We start from the raw sequence: 21621 nt of genomic DNA, 5'->3' as shown, positions 1-21621 counted from the left end.
AAATAGCACGTGTATTTCAGTAATAGCCTACTGATTTCAGTGTAGTGGTGAACAGTCACACAGCTCACGTGGGTGTTATCTGTGATACTCCTTAACTATAATTTATCCAGGTTAACTTCAGTTAACTCTGAGCGGCTGGATCGACGGAGGTCAGACAACAATTTTACATGTATGATCTTAAAACAGGACACAGCCATTATCCGTCCTGGCCTCATATCAAATGTGAACGCAGACTGAGTCTATGTTTGACGATTGCTTTATATCTAATCTTCCTCTCAAACATTTAAACAGTCTGCAGCTGAGGGAATACAAACTCAAATTGTCGGAACAGGTTTGCTCGTTTCTTGCGTTCATTTGGTAATTTATTAAATGTATAACTGTTATAACTGCTGAGTCTCTTACGCTGATGAAAATGCAGAAAACACAGATCACGAACACCTGTTCAACCAATCGCTTTCATTCCACTTTGACAAACTGACGCGTTCATCTCTGTTACAGTGTTGCGTTAGACTGCTATATTTTTGTGTTCTTTATGCTGTAGATTTTCACGTCTCTGGAATAGTTGGCAGTACTAAGGATGCTTTTCTGTAAAATCATATTGATATGACCCGTGAATTATTCGTAGATGACAGTTAGATTAGTCAGCTGGGAAACTCTGTGTTACCTCAGAGAGCTGAAGATATCGTGGATATGCTGACCTCGCTCTGTGGTGTACAGGTCCATTTACCCTCATGATTAATATTCACAATAAAAATATTAGCCGAACATCATGAAGTCTGTATGTGTGTCATAGTTTCGAACAACCTTTGTACAGTTAAAGCCAGCAGTTACTACATGAGGAAACACCAACGTTATCTCTTTTATGCGTTTATACACAGGTCACACTGATTACTGAACAAAAACCCAAAGATCAGCTGTTAATCGAATTTATTTGCTCTCTCTCCTCCTTAAACATGTTTTTAATGTTAGTTATAATTCAGAATTATACTGAAACATGTATGACGAACATCAGGAAATAAAACCCTGATAAATATAACCTCAGTAAAAGAAGTCCGTGTCAGCGGGGGTTATTACAGCTGTGTACCGGGGCCTGAGCTTTGTCGGTGGTAATAACAGCTCGTTTGCTTGTGAGGCGAGCGGGTCTATCCACGCTTTGCCGTGAGACTGGGCAGACATCTCCGAAATCATCGAAGCACTTTTGCAAAGAGGCTCTATCTTGAGAAACCGACCAGACACATGAGGATTAAACCACTACATTCTCGGCTAAAAAAATATTAAAACTGTATTTGGTGACACACATAAACAGGGTTTTCAAAGTTCAGTTCTGTTAGTTTCCACATGCTGGTTGTTGTGTGCTAAAAACAATGGCCACCAGGCCAAAGCAATGGTTTTGAGTCGATCAGCGTTAACCCCGCCCCCTGCGTTTGATGGGTGAGGTTGACAGATAAAATTATTTCATGATGAGAGCCAGGCGCCAGGACTGCCAAAATGAAATAAATAAATATATCATTAAATAATTAATTAAATGTGTCAATAATTAATTAAAATGTGAAATACATAAATAATTAATTAAATGTGTCAATAATTAATTAATTAAATGTGTCAATAATTAATTAAATGTGTCAATAATTAATTAAAATGTGAAATACATAAATAATTAATTAAATGTGTCAATAATTAATTAATTACATGTGTCATAACTATTTATTTAATTAATTATTTCCCATTTTAATTAATTATTGACACATTTAATTAATTATTTAATGGTGTATTTAATTAATTCATTATGGCAGTCCTGGCGTTCCATAAACAATCAGCTGTTCTGCATTCAATAAGATCCCGCACAAATTATTTGTGCCACTCCAAATATTTTTGTCCACTATAAAGGAGAACATCACAGCCTGATACCTGCAGGTCTGACAGCAGCAGGTGTATCACTCCTGTTCTCTACCTGGAGACAGCAGTCGCCTCATTGTTCTGACACACAACACAAAACTATCCACAACACTACACACTAACTACACAAGACAACACAGTAACTACACACCCCAAACACGCTAAACGTCACAAATCTCTCACATCTCAAAATTCGCTCTCTCTCTTTTTCTGCTGTCTCTCTCTCTCTCACCATCACTCCTAAAACTTCCCCCTCTTCCTAAACAACCAAATGTCATGTTGCCATATCATTTTTTGATTGGTTGACATGGTGCATTTTTCCACCAACACGAAAGGGCAGAGGATTTTTTTGTTGTTGTTGTTGTTTTTTGCTCATAAGCAGAGAGTGCTTGCTAGCTCTGTCCTAAACGTGACGAAACTATTCAGGAACAAACGCAGCATATATTTTGTTTATCATGACTCTGGTTTTACGTAGCCTATCAACACAATTTAAAAACTGGTATCCATCACCTTGTTGCTTTGTCATCTTAAAGTGGTCATGTGATTGGCTTACCGCGACTACTTTATTCTTCCTCAGTCAAACAGCAGCACTCATGCGATTGTTTTGCTCCCTTAGCTCCAGGTGTTGTGCCAAAAAGTGATCGTCAGGCAGAAAGTGATTGCCATCCGCGGGAGCGCGTGCGCAGCTGCTTAAAGCTGTAGCGCCCAGATCTTGGGGGGCCCTGATTACTTACATAGACAGCTGCTTCCGTGCAACTGATATAAGGTGCAATAAGCTGAAGACAGCTTCAACCGTCTGTTTGTTGAAAAAAAAGTTTTCCTTGTTAGTAACGGTAACGGCGTTGTAACGATAGTTACTTGTAACGCCGTTATTCCCATCACTGATGGGGTAGAAATAAAATTATCTGATATCTTTTGTTTTAGATAGACAGAACTAAGACAGTAGTTACATTTTTAAATTTACTTTCTGGGTTATAATTCTGTTAGAGTGTCTCTGTAAGAACAAGCATGACAGTTTGTGCCCTTTGCACATATAATGCAAGCAGCAGCAGAGAATTACGAGCACTTTCAGCTGTTCTGTTATGTGATTGTAAATGATTTGGCACAGTGTTTAAACCAGATGGCCTTCGTGACACAGCCCTTCCATTTATCCGGGTTTTGGACTGGGCACTGAGAGTACACGTGTACATGTGACCCCATGACACTGGGTTAATGTCTCCTCCCAGTGTCAAACCAAGGATCTTTCACATAGAGTCACTGATCCCAGCACTGCTATATTAGAAGCTTTGGTATGAAAATGATGTGATTCTCTTTGGATTTTGTCCAAAGAGTCCAGGAATTTGACCAAATTGTCTGATTTGTGTTTTTGTTTTCTGTTTACTGTGTATTATTTCTGTTGGTATGACAGGTCTTTAAAGGTTGCTCCTTTTTATTTATAAACAAAGTTTTTTGTCTTGATTTAACTACAGTCTGTGTGTTTGTTGTAGTTATGTAGTTTTGTGAAAATCTCCTAAAGTCTGAACCAGTAACATTTCAACTGTGATGTTAAATTGTTACTAAATTTATAAAATCTAAAAAAAACATTAAAGAAACATGGACTTTAATCCTTAGCCGACTAACTTTTTTCATTCTCTCCTAAAAACTGATGATCTTTAGCAGGACCTGTGATTGGCCAAAAACAGCTCAGAGGAGGGACAGAAGTCTAGTTCAGATCAATCGAATTACAATTCACCTAAAGACTAATATGGATTTTCATCAAAATACACCAAAAACAAGTTGTCTATCTTGGCTAAAATTAAATCTTGCATTTCCCACCTGTCACAGGCATCATCCAGGTCCTCACAGTCACAGCAGCAGGCTGCTACATGGCTGCGCTGTCCGTGTCTGTTCATGTATTCGCAGCAGCACAAGGCCGCCGCCTCCTCCTCCAGCACCTTCTTGGCTTGCCTCTTCATTACAGAGAGCCCTGCAGCCTGTCAGAGGTTTTAAAAAAGGTAATGAGTTCAAGGAAAGTGAAAAGTTGCAGATGATCAAAGGGAAGGGAAACATATTAAGTGAAAATACCTTTAAAAGCCCACTTTGCTGAACTGACCTTTTCATGCAGCAGCTTACCAGACACTTGCATGCATTTTAGATGGTGGAGTGCTTCTGAACAGATTTCCACAGCACTTTCACTTCACTTCCTGTCCTCACATCTGTCACACATCTGTCACCCTTTAATGATTTACAGCAAATGATCAGTCCCCCCACCCTCCGCACACTGGCTTGTTTATGTGGCACAGATGGATATGGATTTGGGTTGAGGTGGTGTCAGCAGTTATAGCAATGGCAGGTCTTAGGTAGCCTCTCAATCATGGCATGACAAAGTGGGGTTAATCCTTCAGCTGAGTTAAACCTCTATCTTTGGGATGAATATGAATGAGCCTCTGATTAGCAATAAATCACAGAATGAAATTGTGTGTTATTATTAAAGCTCAGCCAGTAATCATGCTAACGTGTTAAAAAGGACATTCTGGGTCAGAAAAGGTTACCAGCATCTAATTAGGGTCCTTCCAGGCACCCTTGGATCTGTAAGAGCCTAAAGAGAGGACAGATTGGGTTACATGTACTGATTAATGGGTGTGTGCTAGCACCAAACAGCACATCTGCTCCCTGACAAATAAAGAAAAATACTGCTGCAAGGGCTTACAGTGTGACTGTTGCACTCAGCAATTTTACAGCTGTGGTGTTTAATGCTTTCGCCAAAAAGCTTTGCAGGGAAAAGCACATCATTTTGCTTCAATATCTAGGAATTGCTGTCGTTTAGGATGGAAGACGTCACTTTTACAACTCTGATTATTAGCTGAAAGCAAATCAGCAACATTTTTCATAGTTAATAGTTCTAGATTACAACTGTCGAGGATGCTTGCTTTACTTATTTTATATATTTTTGCTGTAAACACCATATTTGTCTAACACAATCGAGGCTCATTCTCATCCTAGGCCAAACTCTCAATTTGAATGGGAAAATAAACAGCATAAAATAACATTCCCATTTAACTATATACCAGAGCCAAAGAAGTGTGACAAGGAAACCTCCAACAATGTCTCAGTGTCTCAATGCCTGTTGCTGACAAAGAAATGGAGACAGACCGATATGCAATCACTCCAACCGATATTTGGGGGATTCCAGTATCTGATATATTAGCTGATTTTTTTTTTTTTCGCATACACACAAAACATAAACCAATGTACCTAACACTTGTTATGTGTACTTTTATGTGTATTTACTCGTTCACACTATGCTTGGATCAGGGTTTGTTACTGCTTTCTTACCAGGTTTGTTACCTTGTTACCAGCAGTGCCCTCTAGTGGACAAACTATGCAACATCAACAGTGATAGCGTGCCTGAATGGTATTTCTCCCATTTCTTCTTTACTTTTTTCATTTATCAGCTGTTATAAATGTTGATACGGAGAGATCTGCAAATTGATAATATCACGTAGTAATATCAACTGTTACGCTATCAGTACTTTGTACCAAAAGCATGCCAACAGCAGCTAATAGGGTAGTGGTTTACACATTTGCCTAACAGCAGCAGATTGAATTCCTAAGCTACTGAGCTTCTTTCTGCACAATTTCAGTCAAATGTTAAAAAATGACTGTAAAACACTGAGTACAGATGGATAAGGGTGGAAATTCAGATCATGTTGAGCTCCGTGGGTTTAGGGAGTCATCAACTAAATGGGATTTGCATCTAATTATTAAAATAATCCCAACATTTGGAACATTAGTTTGTTTACTTTTAAGCTCATGAAAATGGAGGGACTACATAAAAAAGGCTGCAAATCCTCAGTTTTAGTGCAGACTTTTATTCTAAACCCTTTCTGAAAGTCCACACTTTAATTACATTTTGCCCATTTCATTACAAATACATTTAACTGGTGTACAGCAGCAAAATTAGGAAGATTTTGTCACTGTTCAAATGACTGTACATTAAAAGGCATAGCTGCACAGTTAAATTCCTGAAGCTTGTAAAGACATAAAAAGTACTTAAAGTGGCCCCACCTCCACTCAGTGCTCGGCAGAAAGCAGGATTTACAACATCAGTCTTTGTACATGTGCAAAGACTCAAATAATAAATGGACTGGTACTAATATAGGACCTTTCTACTCAAGTTAAGATACTACACGTCTCATTATCCCAATCACACACAATCACAGCACTTTTATCTATGCCTAACATTTACATAGTTAAGCTCTCATGGATGTATCCAGACCAACGCATGTTCCCATGGCTTCCTATTGGTAGAATACCACCTTTGGGGGGGGGGTTTTCAGAGCAACAATATCCTCATACTTCCTAAAACGGGTCTGAATGTACCACTAGTGGTCAAGGAAGCTACACCTCGTTTGGAAGTCAGCTTCTTAGACACCTACACACCTGGCAACTGACCAACCAAGACACCATGCTAAACCTCCCAGGCAGAGAACCTAACAGTGGCTGGCTGTAGCTTAATATATACTTTATAGGTAGGATGACCAGATGTCGCACTTTATTATTCTTTCTCCCACCTCCCAATCCTACATACTGAGGGAATGCCCCACATGTTGCTTTCTCACAAGAAACAAGGCTGTAAAAGAGATGTGCTGATCCACAGAACTATCCCTACAGAAACCCAAAAATGATTACCACGCAGAACAGCAGCTGCGATTACAGATAACCAAAAGTTACAACAATTGTAGTGGCATATAAAAAAGTAAACAAGAGTTTTACACAAAAAACACACTAGCTTTCAGGTTATTTGTAGCCTTACTGCAAACTCCTTACCCCACATTTAGTCAGCATAGTCAGAGACTATTGAGTGTTATAAACATGAACATTCCATAGAAAACTATTGAGACAAGTGTTACTTCACAAAACTGCTGCTAGCTGCAACTTATGTTTTCAATAATATTTTTACTTCGGGTAGATGGGGAGCCAAGGTGGCATTAGAATAACTAAATACACGCCTGCTTATGAATAATTAATTAACATCATCGGTTATTTTTGTCTGCAGCACACCTGCTCTAAACTATACCTTGCATAATAAACTTTTGTCCCAGTAACAGGATTCTGTGCTGACACATTCAGTAAAAATCAGTTTTTGTTGGAGACGCTGTGACTTTAAACTCGACTGAATGTAAATATTAGGACTTCACCGTTTTCCCTGGCATTTAACCCAATGAATCCTGCAGCTTGTAGGTAACATAATTACAGACTGCAGTTCACAGTTAACCGACGTTCACTTATTTTTACCTGCCAACAAGCCGCCGTCTCACCGGAGCGACACACTGCGTCAAAGCAGGTTTCACGACCCCACAAACCCGGGTAAACATACCTGCACACGGGGCTGCTACATGCCAGCCTCTAGAAATATCGACTGAAACGATTTTCCCCCGCCGTGCTTCTTAACGGAAGTCTCGGAAGCTCGTATCCGGTGTTTCTGCAGCTAAATGCAAGTCGCGTGAAGTGACCCCGGAACGGCGGCAACTGCTGGGGGCGGAGGCTGGGTTTGTGTGTCCGGCTCGGCTGGTGCTTCCTGCAGGAGCCGGGGGGTGTCTTCTGCGTGGACGTCCAGGTTTCGGTACACAGAGAAGTCCTGCTTCCTCCTCTCCAAACTGGCTGAACTGTTTCTGTACTGACGTCACATGAAGTGCCTTCTCCCCGCCTAGCCTACTCCCACATGATGCTGCTACTGCTGCATGCACAGCTGTGCTCAGGTGAAGTGCTGGAAAAGCTGTGTACCAATACTGCATCAAAACAAACAGTCAGTTTAATGGTCTTTGTGAGAAGCTTCGTCCCGTTATAAATTAATTATAAGTAGTTTATCTTACTCTTGCACATTTGGTTATGCAAGAGAGAATGCCAACATTTTTTGGACTTTTATAACTTATATGCATGATATATGCATATAGGCATGATTGATGATTGTGGACATGGCAGTTTAACACACGTGTGCTAAAAAAAAAGTGATTATATTGGATACATAGCCATCTGATTGCTTTTAATATAGTTTAGTTTCCATAGTGTAATTTTTCGGTTTAGTTTTAATTGTTATAAGTTCCAGTTTTAGTCTTTAATTATTACTGTATGGAGAGCATATGTCACAGGCAAGATTTAGGAAAATTGACTCAGTCTTGTAGACTCAAAATCTCAAGAACTAGTCCCATCAATGCCTCATCAGATAAGCTGATGTTTTAACATTAATCTCAGTTCCTTCACGTGGACTCAAATTGCAACAAATACTAGGAATGACCCACCTATCTGAGCCTGAAATATTAGCTATCTGTGTACGTATCATATTGCATCATGGCTCAGTCATATCAGAAATATATAACCAGAACAATGCACGCTGTCCATAGTCTGCTTTTTGAATACTTAAAGAGAAAACTAATTTAACATCAAATAATGCTTTTATTTGTATGTTTGTTTGGTGGGGTTCTATTTGTGCTTTTACATAAATGTTTTATATACGGATCTCTTTAAGCATGCCTCAGGAAAGCCATCGGGTATAAAATTCTGAATTCAAACATGCAAATCCAAATGGAAACATTCAAGTAGTAATTTCTTTTTCCTATAACTTAATACTACAAATTAACTATTAATGCTCATATAAGGATAACAGCAATCCTGCCATACGCAATATAAATGAGTCTCCTTGCAGTTTAGTCCCCGCTATCACTACTGTAAGTGAATACTACAGAGGAAATAGAATTTCCTTTGAGGATGAATTAGGACAGACTTGTGGTCAATAATTAAACGCTCTCGATCATATTATGTTTCACCTGTGACAAAATAATGAAGACACATTTGGCTTTAGTCCCATTTAATCTTTTTCTTCCCCCAGCAGAGTACCTATGCAGCTCCTACCAACACAATCTGTGTGTGTTTTGGGTTTTTTTGTTTTGGTTTTTGTTTTTTTAAAGAAAAAAAGTCTATATGGCAGTTCTTTCTTAGTTAAGTCAGATTCTTCCAAAGATAAATATCACTGTGCCAACACAGATCAGCCTTATACCAGGTTCCAAATCAATCACTGGTGAAACTGTTTGTTCCACTGGCGCAACAAGAGAAAGCAGCAAACTTGGAAATTAAGCTCATTATTTGCACTGAGACATTTAGAAAAATCGTCATTAAGAGTTTAAATATAAATAGTGTTTATATTTTAAAGGTTTCCAGGAAAAGTCAAAACTTCTGGCAAAAGTAATATTTATTAAAATGATCAATGACAAGACATCGACAACAATCAGGACCAAACACAGTCAAATTCAACAAAATTGATTTATACGTACAGGAAGGTCTTCAAATTCAAGAATGACATGTGTAAACCTTAAGAATTTAAAAAAAAAAAAAAAAATTTAAAAAAAGGTTGATAAAGAAATCATAGAACAAGCTTTCCTCTAGTGTTGACAGAGTGAGTTCACAGTACTGAGATAGTCCGAGCCGACACCTTCGCTGAAAGATCACCTCATCAAAAGCATTTTAAACTACAAAATCGTACAGTTCTAAATTTGGATCAGTGCAGAGGGGAAAAAAAAAAAAAAAAAAAAAAAAAAAAAGTACCCAAAAACCCTGATTATACCTGGACAGGTGATGAGGATCAGTTCTGGTCTGCTTCATTTAAAGTCCAGGAGAGAACCAGTGTAATCATTGAAATATCAGCAGGCCAGAAAAACCGAAGTATACATGTACAAAATGATTCGAGACCAGTGTGTAGATGATCCTTCAAGTCTTAGTCACTGATTAGCGGGATTTATTGGGGAGAGGGGAGGGGAGCGCAAGTCAGCCTTACACATAAGACTCGTGCAAAAACGTAAATGTGTGCAAAAAGCTTAAATAATATTGACTCACATCCCAAAAATAAAACTAAACTAAAGTATTCACAACAGTTCATGTGGCACAAGGCTCATTAAAATAACTATGGAAGCTGCGGGAGCTGGGAGTAGTCATCTGCAGAAATCTAAACCAGGCTCTGGTGAAACATAATCCTCCTCCCAGCAGTCAGTCCACAGCTTAGAAAACAAACAAACAACATCCTGGCACCTGATACCTCACCACAGGCTTCGGGATGCATAACCACGGAGAAAACATGGCATGTGCCTGGGGATGCCCACATGGCAACATCTGTGGATAGCAGAGGTATCCTCTGAGACAGTTCAGTGCTTCAGTGTCGTTTTACCCACAGGGACAGGTGCTTTGTAGTCACCAGGCGTGGCTGCGTCACTGCTGCGCTGCAGTGTGATTGGCTGTTGCAAAATTTTGTTGCAGCATCACCAGTGAAGTACGAAGCTGCAAGGAGAACACGTACAAGACCAGCTGAACACCTGCATTACGCTTTGGGCTAACATAACAGACTGCCTGCCCCCCCCAAAAAAAAAAAAAAAAAAAAAACGAACAAAAAAACAGACGTGTTGATATTTCTTCCAACTCTTTAGGTTTATGGAGCCTAATTGTGAATCACTCTAAAAAGCTGTGTAAATCACAAGAGTGCCATGATATTAAAACTGTTCTATATAGTACAAGTCTGCATTTAATGGAAATAGAACAAAGACAACATTTATTTACATTTCTTAATACAGGATAAGATATGTTCAAGAGATCAAGCCTTCCTTGTCAGATTCTTTAATTTTATAATGCTCCACATATTTTCGACGTCTGGAGTGAGGGCAGGCAAAGAGCTGCAGTCTCTCTGCTAGAATATCTGCAGAAATTGGTTTGCTTATCCTGCTCATTTAGCAACATTGGTGCCTTCACAGATAAGAGTAATTAATTACTCTTATCTCAACTCCACCACTGTATATAGCTATTTAAATGTTTGAAGTTCTCACAAATTAAAAAAAAAGCATGTGTTTAGTAAACATGAATCCAAATGTCAGTCTGCCATTTTTCAGGATTTTGGTGCCGTATTGTTTGCAAAGATATGGGAGAACTGCAGTCTGGCTGAAAGACAACACTAAGAAACAGATAATTCCTTTCTTTCCTTACTCGTGCCAATGCCACGATGCTCTGCACTTTAACACAAGCACGTGCTTTGCTATTTAAAACAGACCCCATCACAACAGAAACTCACTGAACTATATAAATGTCAGCTGTTAAATGTGCAGTTCAGTCTTGTCACTCAGGATTTTGAGTACGTCACTGACAGGCAAAAAACAAAAAACAAAAAAAAAGGCCTTCGTAATATGCAAAAATGAGCAAATCAAACCAAAACAGAACAAATATAAACAAAGGAAAAATATTTACATTTAATTTTGTGATGAATTGGTCTTTTAAACAACCTACCTGTTCTAAGAGGTTAATGGAGTCCTGAAGTACATTTTTGAGTAAGCGCAGCTCCTCTGGAGACCTCAACGCTGCTCCCAGTTTGGATCCATACTTAGCAGCTAAGCTGTTAAATAACAAATGGAGGAATTCATTCTCATGTGTAAGGTATTTTTGCTACAGAAAAAACAGTAACGGAAATGAAGTGAAGAATGTGAAAGAAGGCCACTGATGTCACTTACATAACACCAAAAATTCACAGAAGCAGACAAGCAGACAGTTTGAACACTGAGTCATTAAAACAAGAGCTTTCTTGTGCTGTATGTGGGTTGCTTAAACGGCCAGACAAAACTGGAGGAAGACAAACCCCTTCCTCCCGTCCACCCACACTAAGACTTCTGCTTTCTGAGAGCTTGTGGCAACAGCTATTACAGGTACCATCTATGAACAGTCCTCGGTTATTCGCAGGTCACAAAGAAGCAGTGGGAAGTCAACTGACCTGGCCTCGCTCCTCTCCCTCAGGCGATGCTTTGTAGTCAGATACATGCGCTGGGCCACATCCTCCATGGCCCACAGCTTAAAAAACAAGCCTAGATTCAGCATCGTCAGGATCAGCAGACTGTAAAAAAGGCAGAAGGTATTGAGTAATCTGACCAACAGAGCAGGCAGGCGGAAGTGGCGAAAACTTTTTTTTTTGTAAGTCAAAACAAACCGTTATCTTTCTCTGTGTGTGTGTGTGTGTGTGTGTGTGTGTGTGTGTGTGTGTGTGTGTGTGTGTGTGTGGTAACTTACACCACACTCATCCCAGCCACTATTGTTGTGACATTCCATCGATACGGACCTTTCATATCTACAGGGCCTGAAATACAGCAGCAAACATCAACACAACAGTTTTTGACTAGCAGTCCTATGAGGATAATATTGCACTCAGAGCACATCACATTTGTCAAGACACTTCCTCTTAATGACAAGCAGTTTTTTGCTTGAGGTATAAAAGTTGCTGTTCTCTGAGTGTGTCAAAAGATTGTACCATAACTCTACTTAAGATGACACAGTTATGACAGGTTTGAGTCTTTCCTATTCAAAGTGTACAGTAAAAAGTGTATTAAATGTCTAAGCCCACATTAAGGATTACTTGCATCCAGTTTAGGCCATTACAATGAAAATATCAACTTTAAGTGTTTAATTCTAAGCCAAGCACAGTTATAATGATCCCACCACCCCATTTTCATAAACTGTAGTTTCATTATTAAAAGGCGCCAGTACCCATGTTGCCTTCTCTGTGCTGCTCAGCGTCGTGCCTATACTGCTTTTTGGGCTTTGAATGCTCTGCCAGAGTCCGGCTGTAAGTCCGCCTCCTCCTGCGAAGCCCACCAATCTTCCCCGCCTCTCCACCTCCTTGGTTCATCTCTGCTTCCTCCTCCAGCAGTTCTGATTCTGTGTTGTGTAATCACAGGGCAAAACCAAAAGTAAAAAAAAAAAAAAAGGAAACAGGTGGGTTAACTTAGCAAAAGCAATCAGCATGAACAGCCTGGCCCGTTTATGGTCATGCCAAAACATCTCAACACTGTATTTTCCCAAATGTTTTTTGGCAGATATGAGATGTGCATGTGTTATTTGTGGTCAGCAGTGGTTTTCTTCTTGGAACGCCGTTCATGTATGCCATTTTCCCCCAGTCTCCTTATTGTTAAATCATGAACTCTTAACCTTAACTGAAACGAGTGAGGCCTGCTGTTCTTTTACATGTTGTTACAGGTTCTTTTGTGACCTGGATGAGTTGTCGATTTAAGTCAGCGGTCCCCAATCCCCGGGCCAGTACTGGGCTGTGATTCGCTTGATACTGGGCCGCGAGAGATTAGGCTCGGGTGCGAAATTTACGGGTTTCAGGATTTTAGTAGTTTTTAATTGTCATTTTTTTAAAAATAGTTTTTATCATTAACTCTGTTTCCCTGGGTCTTTTTTTCTCCATGTGTTATAAATCAATATTTTTTGGAACCAGTACTGGTCTTATTTTGTTGTATTTATCCACAACACCTTAATGGCCGGTCTGCGAAAATATTGTCGGACATAAACCGGTCCGTGTTGCAAAAAAGGCCTCTGATTTAAGTCATCTAACTAAGGGTAGGCCAGCCCCTCCTGGGAAGGTTCACCACTGGACCAAGTTTTCTCTATTAGTGGGTGAGGGTGGTCCACTGGAGTCCCAAGGCCTTCGAAATGCCTTTATAATAGTGTCCAGACTGATAGATGTCTGCGACTTTGTTTCTCATCTGTTTCTTTAGATGGTGCCATGATGTGTTCTACTACTGACAAACAGGGGTGTTTAGACTTTATATTTATTGCATTAACAATAAACAACCCCCTTGTAAATGTACACAAGAGATGAAGATGCTTTCAAGCTTTAATGATCTTAAAACAACTGATCAGAGCAACTTTATTCTGGCCATATGGCCTGCCCCTGCTTCTCCACTTGCAGATGCAGCAGTAATATGATTCACTGCTGTAGAGCCCGGTGCATGTTGGAGCCTTCGTTCATATCAGATCAGGGAAAAGAAAATCACAGGCTGAAGAAAGGAGACAGGCAAGTGCCCTCTTCTCCCTCCACAGCGTGGAGATGAGGCCGTCTACTCACCCAGATGCCGGAAATTTGCTTCTATGCCGCTCCAGGAGTTTTTGGTAATAAAGGACTTCACGAGGCCCCATGGCTGCTTCTTGTACTTTACATCAGTATACACCCTGATAACATGACAGAGTAAAATCCAGTTAAGGAGAATAAAAGTAAAAGTCAGACTTATTGATAACATGGTTAACTACACAAATAATGTGTGATGAACATATACTTTGCATCAAATTAAACAAAGCCTCTGCATTAGCCTTGCTTGCTCGACCCGGTGCCCAAATCAGGAACCAGTATTTAGACAAACCCGTGAAATACTGGGAGATAATGGCGTGGTCAGAAGAGACCAAATCTGAACTCTTTGGATGGCACAATACACGCCATGTTTGGAGGCACTCCATATCACCCCAAAACTAGCAATGAAGTTTGGAAGTGGGAACATCATGGTGTGGGGCTGTTTTTCAGCATATGGAACTGACACGCTTCATTTAATTAAAAGGAAGGATGAACGGAAAAATGTGCAGAGACATTCTTGAGTAAAATCTGCTGCCATCTAGCAGGATGAAGACGATGAAATGGGACAGATCCAAACACACTGCCAGGGAAACTAGGTTGGTTTCAGAGAAAGAAAATACAGCTGCTAGAATGGCCCGGCCAATCACCTGACCTGAATTCAATTGAAAGATCTACGGAAAGGACTAGGGGGTCAGAGTTCATAGATGAGGCCAACACAACTTCCAGGATTTAAAGACTGTAGAAGAATGGGCCAAAAATAAATAAAATTAAAATTAAAATTTTTTTTAAAAAAATCACATTTGAGCAGCTGCCAAGAGTCACAAAGTCACATATTAGCAAGTTGCTAATGTAATGCAGGACTAACACAGAGAGGGACGACCTTTAATGCTCACATCCACAGTTAATTAATGTTCTGGGACGAAACTGGAGAATCTAGAACCCTGTGAGGTGACCATCCTAACCACCGCACTACTCCGTGTCTAAATGTAAAATGGTTAAATTATAAGTCTTTGTTAAGTGACTAAAAGGGGCAGGGATAGCTCAGTAGGTAGAGTGGTGGCCCCATGATCGGAAGGTCGGGGGTTCGATTCCCCTGAACAGCTACCCTGAGGTACCCCTGAGCAAGGTACCGTCCCTACACACTGCTCCCCGGGCGCTCAATGGCTGCCCACTGCTTCACTGAGTGAATGGGTTAAATGCAGAGAGGAATTTCCCCACGGGGATCAATAAAGTATACTTTCTTTTTTCTAAAAAATGTGATCAGGTAGAGTATAAAGTAACTGACTCATAATATAAAGACATGAAAGGTGGGTGAAGGTTTTTACATGGCACAGTTTCTAATTAGGATATAACTGTGCGTTTACCACTTAATAAATGTTAAAATTGCTAGTTTTGTACAGTTTAATATGAAGTACACCTAGCTTTGTCTAAGTGTAGTGCCAAATAAACCGGACCCAGAATAAAAGTTGACACTTTACCTTAGTCGACATTTCCTTTTAGAGTTACTCATGATGTAGTAGCGGGTTTGAGTGTAGAAGTAGTCATGATAGGGAACGTCATGTGTGTACACCTCCGAGTTTATGAGGTAATATTGACCATCCCTGGATTCTTTGTACAGCGTCTGACAGATAATAAAGTACAAATAAGCAGCCAGGCGTAGTTCAAACAACATTAACATATAAATTAATCAAGTTGAGCTTGGAAGCGTCATTCACGCTGATGTAAACACACCTGGTACTCTGTAGCAGTGGAGAACTTCCCAATCAGAGGGTTGTTGATGGTTATTGTGTAGTTCAGACTCCGCTTCATGTTACCAGAAGAGTCTTTTTGCCAGGCAGTAGAGGTGATATCTGAGAACACAAAAGGCAACCTTGAATACTGTGCACACACAGTGCACAGTATTCAAGTATTCAATTTGGGGGTGGCTGTAGCTCAGGTGGTAGAGCAGGTCATCTACTGACCAGAAGGTTGGTGGTTCGATTCCTGGCTTCCCCTAGTCTGCATGCCAAATATCCTTGGGCAAGATACTAACCCCAAATTGCTCTCCGATGCATCCATCGGAGTATGAATGTGTGTGAATGTTATCTAGAAAAGCACCTAGAGAAATGTGCTTGTGCGAATGGGTGAATGCACAAGTTGTGTAAAGCGCTTTGAGTGCTCAGAAGAGTAGAAAAGCGCTATATAAGAACCAGTCCATTTACCATTTACACAAGAGCTTTTATTTGCTAGATCTGAATGAAAACTTTTCTCTTTTTTTAAATAAAAAGCCTTACTGGTTATCTTCCGGGCATTCATAAACCTGCGTATGAAGCTGGAGTCGGTGAAGAGAATTTCAAACATATGTTTTGCACCGATGTGGAAAACCCGGTTCAAATACTGTCGACCGGACACCTGAGACAGACCAATGCGGTCCTCCACTGAGGAGAGAAGAGAGGAAGAAAGATATTAAACCACAAAAAACAAAACCACACGTTTTAAGCACGCACCAGGCCCCGAGCCGCATCTTGTCACCTTCTCCTTCGCTTTCCGAGCCGCTTTCCTCAGACACGCCGTTCTCGTTGGCGTTAAGGTCAAGAGAAAGGGAGGAGCACTTGGAGACACGCTCCGGGACGAGGCGGCCCAGTTGGGGAGCCGGACTGCGCCTTTGGGAAGGGGTGTTACGAAAGTCCTCCTGCAAGAAGACAAGTTTTTTGTGTTTTTGTTTTCCTTTGAGGTCTGTTATAATAATTGGATCTGAGGTGCAATTATGGCTAGTTTTGTCATAATTCTTCCAAAAATAAGATGGATATACAGTTGCAGTATTAAAAACATGATTGCTTAAATACCAAGTTGGGCGAGTTCTGTGAGCCAATAGGGGAAGGCATTTCTTCCCCTTGAGGTGTGGAGGTGTCCAAGGGTCCATTTTCCACTTCAGGGATGCGGAGGACAGAGGGCCGCTCTAGTCTCCCTGGACCGTCATCTCCGCCAGGCCTCGCTGTCAGGCTGCAAGCAAACAAATGGGCGACATCAGATTCTAAACATGTCATGCGATGCGTGTGGCTGGAGATGGAGGTGTAGGTGCGTTTACCTGGTCTGCATGTTTGATTCTGCTATTATCGGTGAGCTGTCCATCTCTTCATAGCTTAAGCCAAGATCAAAACCATAATGCTGTCTAACCGTCTGCCATAACTCGTGGCTGGTCAGAGACTGAAAGAGATGGGAAAAGCCAAGTCAACCATGACGTTTTGCTTGAAATGAATGACACGTGAGGTCTTCACCTAGGAGATAAGCACACAGACACACAAAGGAAGAAAAGAAGAAAAAACTCCCAAACTGATCAAGCAAACCTGCTGTATTATCACCATGGGCGACAAACTGGCTGACCTTATCTCTCTGACCTGCATAGATACTCATCTTACACTTTGGCATTAACCCTTGGCAGACAAAGGTTCAAAAGCAGACTACAGGAACAAGCTTCCATACAGTGTTAATAAGCGGGACTTTCAGTTTTTAGACACAAAACAGTGTTACACAAACAAGATCTTCACTTCAAAAATAGATGAACGAGATTATTGTAGACCCGTTTATTCCACTGGAAATTTACGCGTTTTTGTCGAATGAGAACGAATTATTGTTTCACATGAAACCCACAAAAACGTTTGAGATCCGTACACGCGGGTTTTACTTACGCGTTAAAGGACAACAATCCCACAGCTGCGAGTGTTAACTGGCTCCCAGGCAGTGATCGGTGACCTGGACGCACAGCGCACTCACATTCAGGAAGTAGACAACTCAAGCGAGTCCAAGACGCGCCGCCCAGATTTGTTCCAGTGAAAAAAGGTAAATAGAAAGCTTTTTGTACCTCCCGTTCTCTTATTCCCAAAACAGCCACAGGAAGCTTCTTTATTTTTGCTAGAGTAAACCCTTCAACACCAGCGAAGCGTCAAGTGCGACTGGAGGCCAGTCGTCAATGCAAATCAGCCGTCCTGGCCACACCTGCAGAGGTCAATGAACTTTTAGATTCAGGTGTTTGCGCTGCAGATCCCAGGAGACCCACACCCACGAGAAGAGGCTGCCATAGTGCCAAGGCAGAGGCTAAAGACAGATGACGGGATAGTCCAAAGTTCAGCGATTAACAAATTAATCAGTGCCGATACCAAAGCGCCTTGTATGGTTCTCATCTTAAACCCTATGATAACCATGCTGGTTATTTTAGTCTCAATACCCAAAACAAAGCTACTGCTTTAACCTGAGTGGAATTTTCCGCATTCATCTTACATTTGAATTAATTTGATCACTTTCAGGAAAAGGAAAAAAATATATATATATATGACGACAATAGTTTCAATTAAAACAAACAAACAAAAACAACGTTATGACCATGTATAAAATCTAAATTAAAAACAGTTGGGGATTAAATGCTGTACAAATCACTTAAAGCTTAAATTAAAGAAAAATAGTATTAAAAACAAAACACAAAACGTTTAATTTTGAATATGAATCTTGCGTTAAATCAAACCTGTTGTGCTTTTTTCTACCTTTTATATTTTTTATTATTGGGCTCTGTTAGAGTGGCTTTCCTGACGCCATAATAAATAAATTATATGTGGCCTTTATCATTTACTTTCACTGACATTTTGAGTGCTTGTACCCTTTCTTCAGCGACAGTATTGCAGCTTGCAAGTTGGGGTTTAAGAGTTGACTTGCGAGTTCATTTTGAAGGCTCTGCACTTTAGTAAACTTTGATGTTTCACCCTTAAACTTTGGAAGCAGCTGATATGCACAACATATTTCTTATTTACGGACTTTGCATGTCCAGGTTTAACACAAGTGAGATATCGTTAATTTTACTATGAAAAAAAAAAAATCCGGACAATACAAATAAAACTGTTCTTGTTTATTCTTATTTGTTTACCTTTACTACACAGGAAGTGGGTAAAAGGTGAAAGGTGACTTCCAGTGGGTTTATTTTGAAAGTACATCCCTCATTTACATGCAGGTTAACACATGTAAATAAAATAAAACCCTTGTGTCTGCTAGACTCGTGAACAAACACCAGTGCTGTGTGCAGATGGTTAACCCTACATGCAATAACTAAACAAGACTGATTACCTCAAAGGAAGACTGTTTGTGGCTGGGGTGGTGGAGCACGATATGTACTCTGAACTGATTAGATAAATGCTGCATAAAGTCACAGGACCACTGGTGTTTTTGGAGGAGTTGCGCACAGCAGTGCTTTTGGAAATGACTATAAAACATGAACTAGTGTTGCACATAGACATGAGTACTGTACCGATTGGGACAATGTGCTGTTGCAGGAAACAACAGGTGGTCGAAGCAGGGCCTTACCTTACCCAGCACCGTGTTTTGCCACATGCGATACAATTCCCGGTAGCTTTTCTCTCTTGCTGAGAAGGAAGTGAAGAAGAACTGCGAGTGAAAATACAAAGAGAGAAACCGAATATAAGCAAATGTGTGTTTTTCATATGTTAAACCAGCTCTGAATGATTGCCGTTTGGTACCTTGTCTGTACTCGTGTAGATCTGGATGGCGTTGGGAATGAATCGAGCAGTTTTCTCTCTCGTCATATTTGTGATGTTTTTAAGTGTCAGAGTGATCTATTTAAAAATAATAATAACAGTGAAAGGTTAATGTGCATGCTTGAAGAACAAATATCAGTGTCATCTGTTCACCAATGCAAATATCTAATTAGCCAATCACATAGCAGCAACAGTAGATTTAAGCATATAGACACAGTCAAGACAATCTGCTGAAATTCCAGTCAGGTGAGTGGAGAAAGGTGATACAAGTGACTTTGGTTGTTTATTCCAGATGGACTGGTCACAGTGTCAGAAACTGCTTATCTGCTGGGATTTTCTCCACATATCTATCATCAGTGAGTTTAACCTCTTGGGTACAGTGATACTGAGAGGTCAAACACACTGCAGCTTAAGAAAACGCCAGCAAATAGTTTACACCCTCCTCCTGCTGCTCTCCATCCTTCTCTTCAGTGTTATTACCTTTGTTCCACGAAACACATTGCTGTAGAAACAGACCCAGTTCACTGAGAGGTAAATGCGTCCCTGTAGAAGTATATCCCGCTGGAGGGCACACGGATAATCTGAGGAAAAACACAGAAGAGTGCTGAAGCAGACACGCCATGCATATAAATAAATGTCTCTGAACTGTGTTTGCAGTTTTTAGGTTTCAACTGCATTTGGAATAAAGATGAGCATTTTCACAGAGAAACTTTTTTGTGAGCAGATCTCTTTTTATCATTTAAAATATTGAACTTAAACAAACAAACAAAAAAAACTGGTGCTGAAATGCAGTGCTCATTAAATTGTTACAACTGTGGGTTTCTGGCTGTTGCTAAAAGCTCGAGAAATGATCATTGTTTATGTGACTGGAGGTTCCCGAGCAGCTCTAACATAATAAATGATGTGCACCGTTTACAGAGATTAAATGATGCAAAGGCGCCCATAGAGAATTGAATGTCATGACACAAATAAAATAAATATTATGATGCATTTGGATATAAAGAATGGAACTGATGTACACAATGAAAGACCCAACAATGGCAGCCTTTTCAACTCACCCACTAGGAGTCTCTCTGTTTCAGGCAGCTCTTTGAACAGCTTCTTAAACTCCTCGAGCCTCTGTTTGTAGGTTGGCACAGGAGGCTGAGGTGCCGCGAGGCACTGTGTCTGAACGTCAGAGCTCTGACAGAGGAACAGTTCACGTTAATGACACGAGGACTTTAATGCAGAGAAAGAATTTGTGAAAGAAACAACAAAACGTTGAGATCTGTAAAACCAAGATTAACATGTAAAATAAAGAACATCTCCAGATGATGAGCAGATTTATGAGCCTCAGAGAGGAAAAGGCAATCACACCTTTGTGCTGGGAGGAAACATGGCCTCCCACAAGGGGGCAGTGAAAGATTTTCCATTTCACAGTTTATGGCACTGACGGGAGCAGCAGCAGCTTTATGTTAGTTGTATTTTTTCCTTACATCTTCATCTGAGCTCCACCTCAGGTCCGGCAGTGAGGTATCATCTGTGATGTCATCACTGCCCACTCCTGACCGGTTGGATACCTGGTCCATCTGCTCTGCTGCGCTGCTTAGAAGCAAAAGTGCATTGATATATGTGGGTTTATAAATTTGACTATGCTGTAATATGCTATGTTTAAACCCTTCGTGCTTTAGCGTTATTGCTTTAAACTTTGTTTAGCGGGTGTCAGGACGAGGCGGAAAGCTCTTTTTGGAGGGTTGAACTTTAATAACCTGCAAAATGTCAACAAACATCAGGGCCGCTGGGGAGGTCATTATCGCTTCAACGGAACTGGTTTGACTAGAGAGCTTAGTGAGGATGTGCAGGCATGCCACTGAACAGAAACCTGCACGATCTCGTGGTAAACTGGAAAGCTTACCACGAGCTTACCTTCGGTAAAAGGGCAGGTTTTGTGGCCACAAGTTAAAAGTTGACAGCAGAAAAAAGTCATGACTTTAAAGCAGCCTCCCCCTTTTCCCGTTCGCCGAGATAGAGATGAGAGATGGGAGCTATCAGCTGATGTGCAGCCAAGTCAAACAGCTCAAGTTGATAAAAGACTATCAAAGATCAGATACTTTATCAAGCTTATATTTACATCTCCACGTGCTCTCTAATGAGCGCACTTACCTGTCACGTAGTGGACCCAGGATTTCTGCTATGTGTGACCGAGGTTAAAATAAATAAATAAATAAAAACGCAGCCGTTTGTCCTACACAACTCCGAGGCTCTCCCGAGTTTAAAGTGCTCTTGGCACGCCTTCCTGCAGGTGCATCTTATCCGGCC

The 21621-nt window shown here is 40.6% G+C and overlaps 2 protein-coding genes across 8 annotated transcripts in view; both read right to left on the bottom strand.

Moving 5' to 3' along the window:
* Positions 1–7372, bottom strand: part of zdhhc23b (zDHHC palmitoyltransferase 23b) — a 14739-nt gene extending 7367 nt beyond the window's left edge. The window contains exons 1-3 of one of the 6 annotated variants that reach the window (XM_085173490.1): positions 7256–7366; positions 3989–4110; positions 3712–3869 (exon numbers count right to left, since the gene is read on the bottom strand). In XM_085173490.1, coding sequence (XP_085029616.1) covers positions 3712–3869; positions 3989–4021 — 191 coding nt within the window. In that variant the 5' untranslated portion in view covers positions 4022–4110; positions 7256–7366. Of the gene's footprint in view, positions 1–3711; positions 3870–3988; positions 6101–7173 lie in introns of those variants that run through there. The other 5 variants (XM_085173492.1, XM_085173495.1, XM_085173493.1 and 2 more) reach the window with 5 other exon arrangements.
* gramd1c (GRAM domain containing 1c) lies at positions 6209–21621 on the bottom strand. Of its 2 annotated transcripts, none has more exons than XM_085173487.1 (18): positions 21466–21621; positions 20799–20907; positions 20382–20505; positions 19804–19904; positions 19306–19401; positions 19133–19213; positions 16872–16990; positions 16630–16786; positions 16316–16475; positions 16078–16221; positions 15536–15654; positions 15283–15425; positions 13805–13908; positions 12442–12612; positions 11968–12034; positions 11675–11794; positions 11197–11302; positions 6209–10203 (listed from the first exon to the last, which is right to left on the bottom strand). In XM_085173487.1, exons 2-18 carry the CDS (start codon positions 20889–20891, stop codon positions 10135–10137), a joined length of 1974 nt encoding a protein of 657 aa, XP_085029613.1. In that variant the 5' UTR covers positions 20892–20907; positions 21466–21621; the 3' UTR covers positions 6209–10134. The 2 variants fall into 2 exon arrangements, with proteins under 2 accessions (XP_085029613.1, XP_085029612.1); XM_085173486.1 differs by having other exon boundaries at positions 20799–20904.

Source organism: Neolamprologus multifasciatus, chromosome 9 (assembly GCF_963576455.1).
Source record: "Neolamprologus multifasciatus chromosome 9, fNeoMul1.2, whole genome shotgun sequence".
NCBI lineage: Eukaryota > Metazoa > Chordata > Actinopteri > Cichliformes > Cichlidae > Neolamprologus > Neolamprologus multifasciatus.
This window is presented reverse-complemented; position numbering and strand designations above follow the sequence as displayed.

What these genes read in the sequence shown, in the direction of transcription:
- gramd1c (XM_085173487.1), bottom strand. Translation starts at nt 20,891, where the DNA reads ATGGACCAGGTATCCAACCGGTCAGGAGTGGGCAGTGATGACATCACA. An exon ending in CCACTGCTACAGAGTACCAG is followed by an intron (nt 15,426 to 15,535) that starts GTGTGTTTACAT and finishes ATTATCTGTCAG; the next exon opens with ACGCTGTACAAAGAATCCAG. An exon ending in AGGGAGAGGAGCGAGGCCAG is followed by an intron (nt 11,303 to 11,674) that starts GTCAGTTGACTT and finishes GTTATTTAACAG; the next exon opens with CTTAGCTGCTAAGTATGGAT.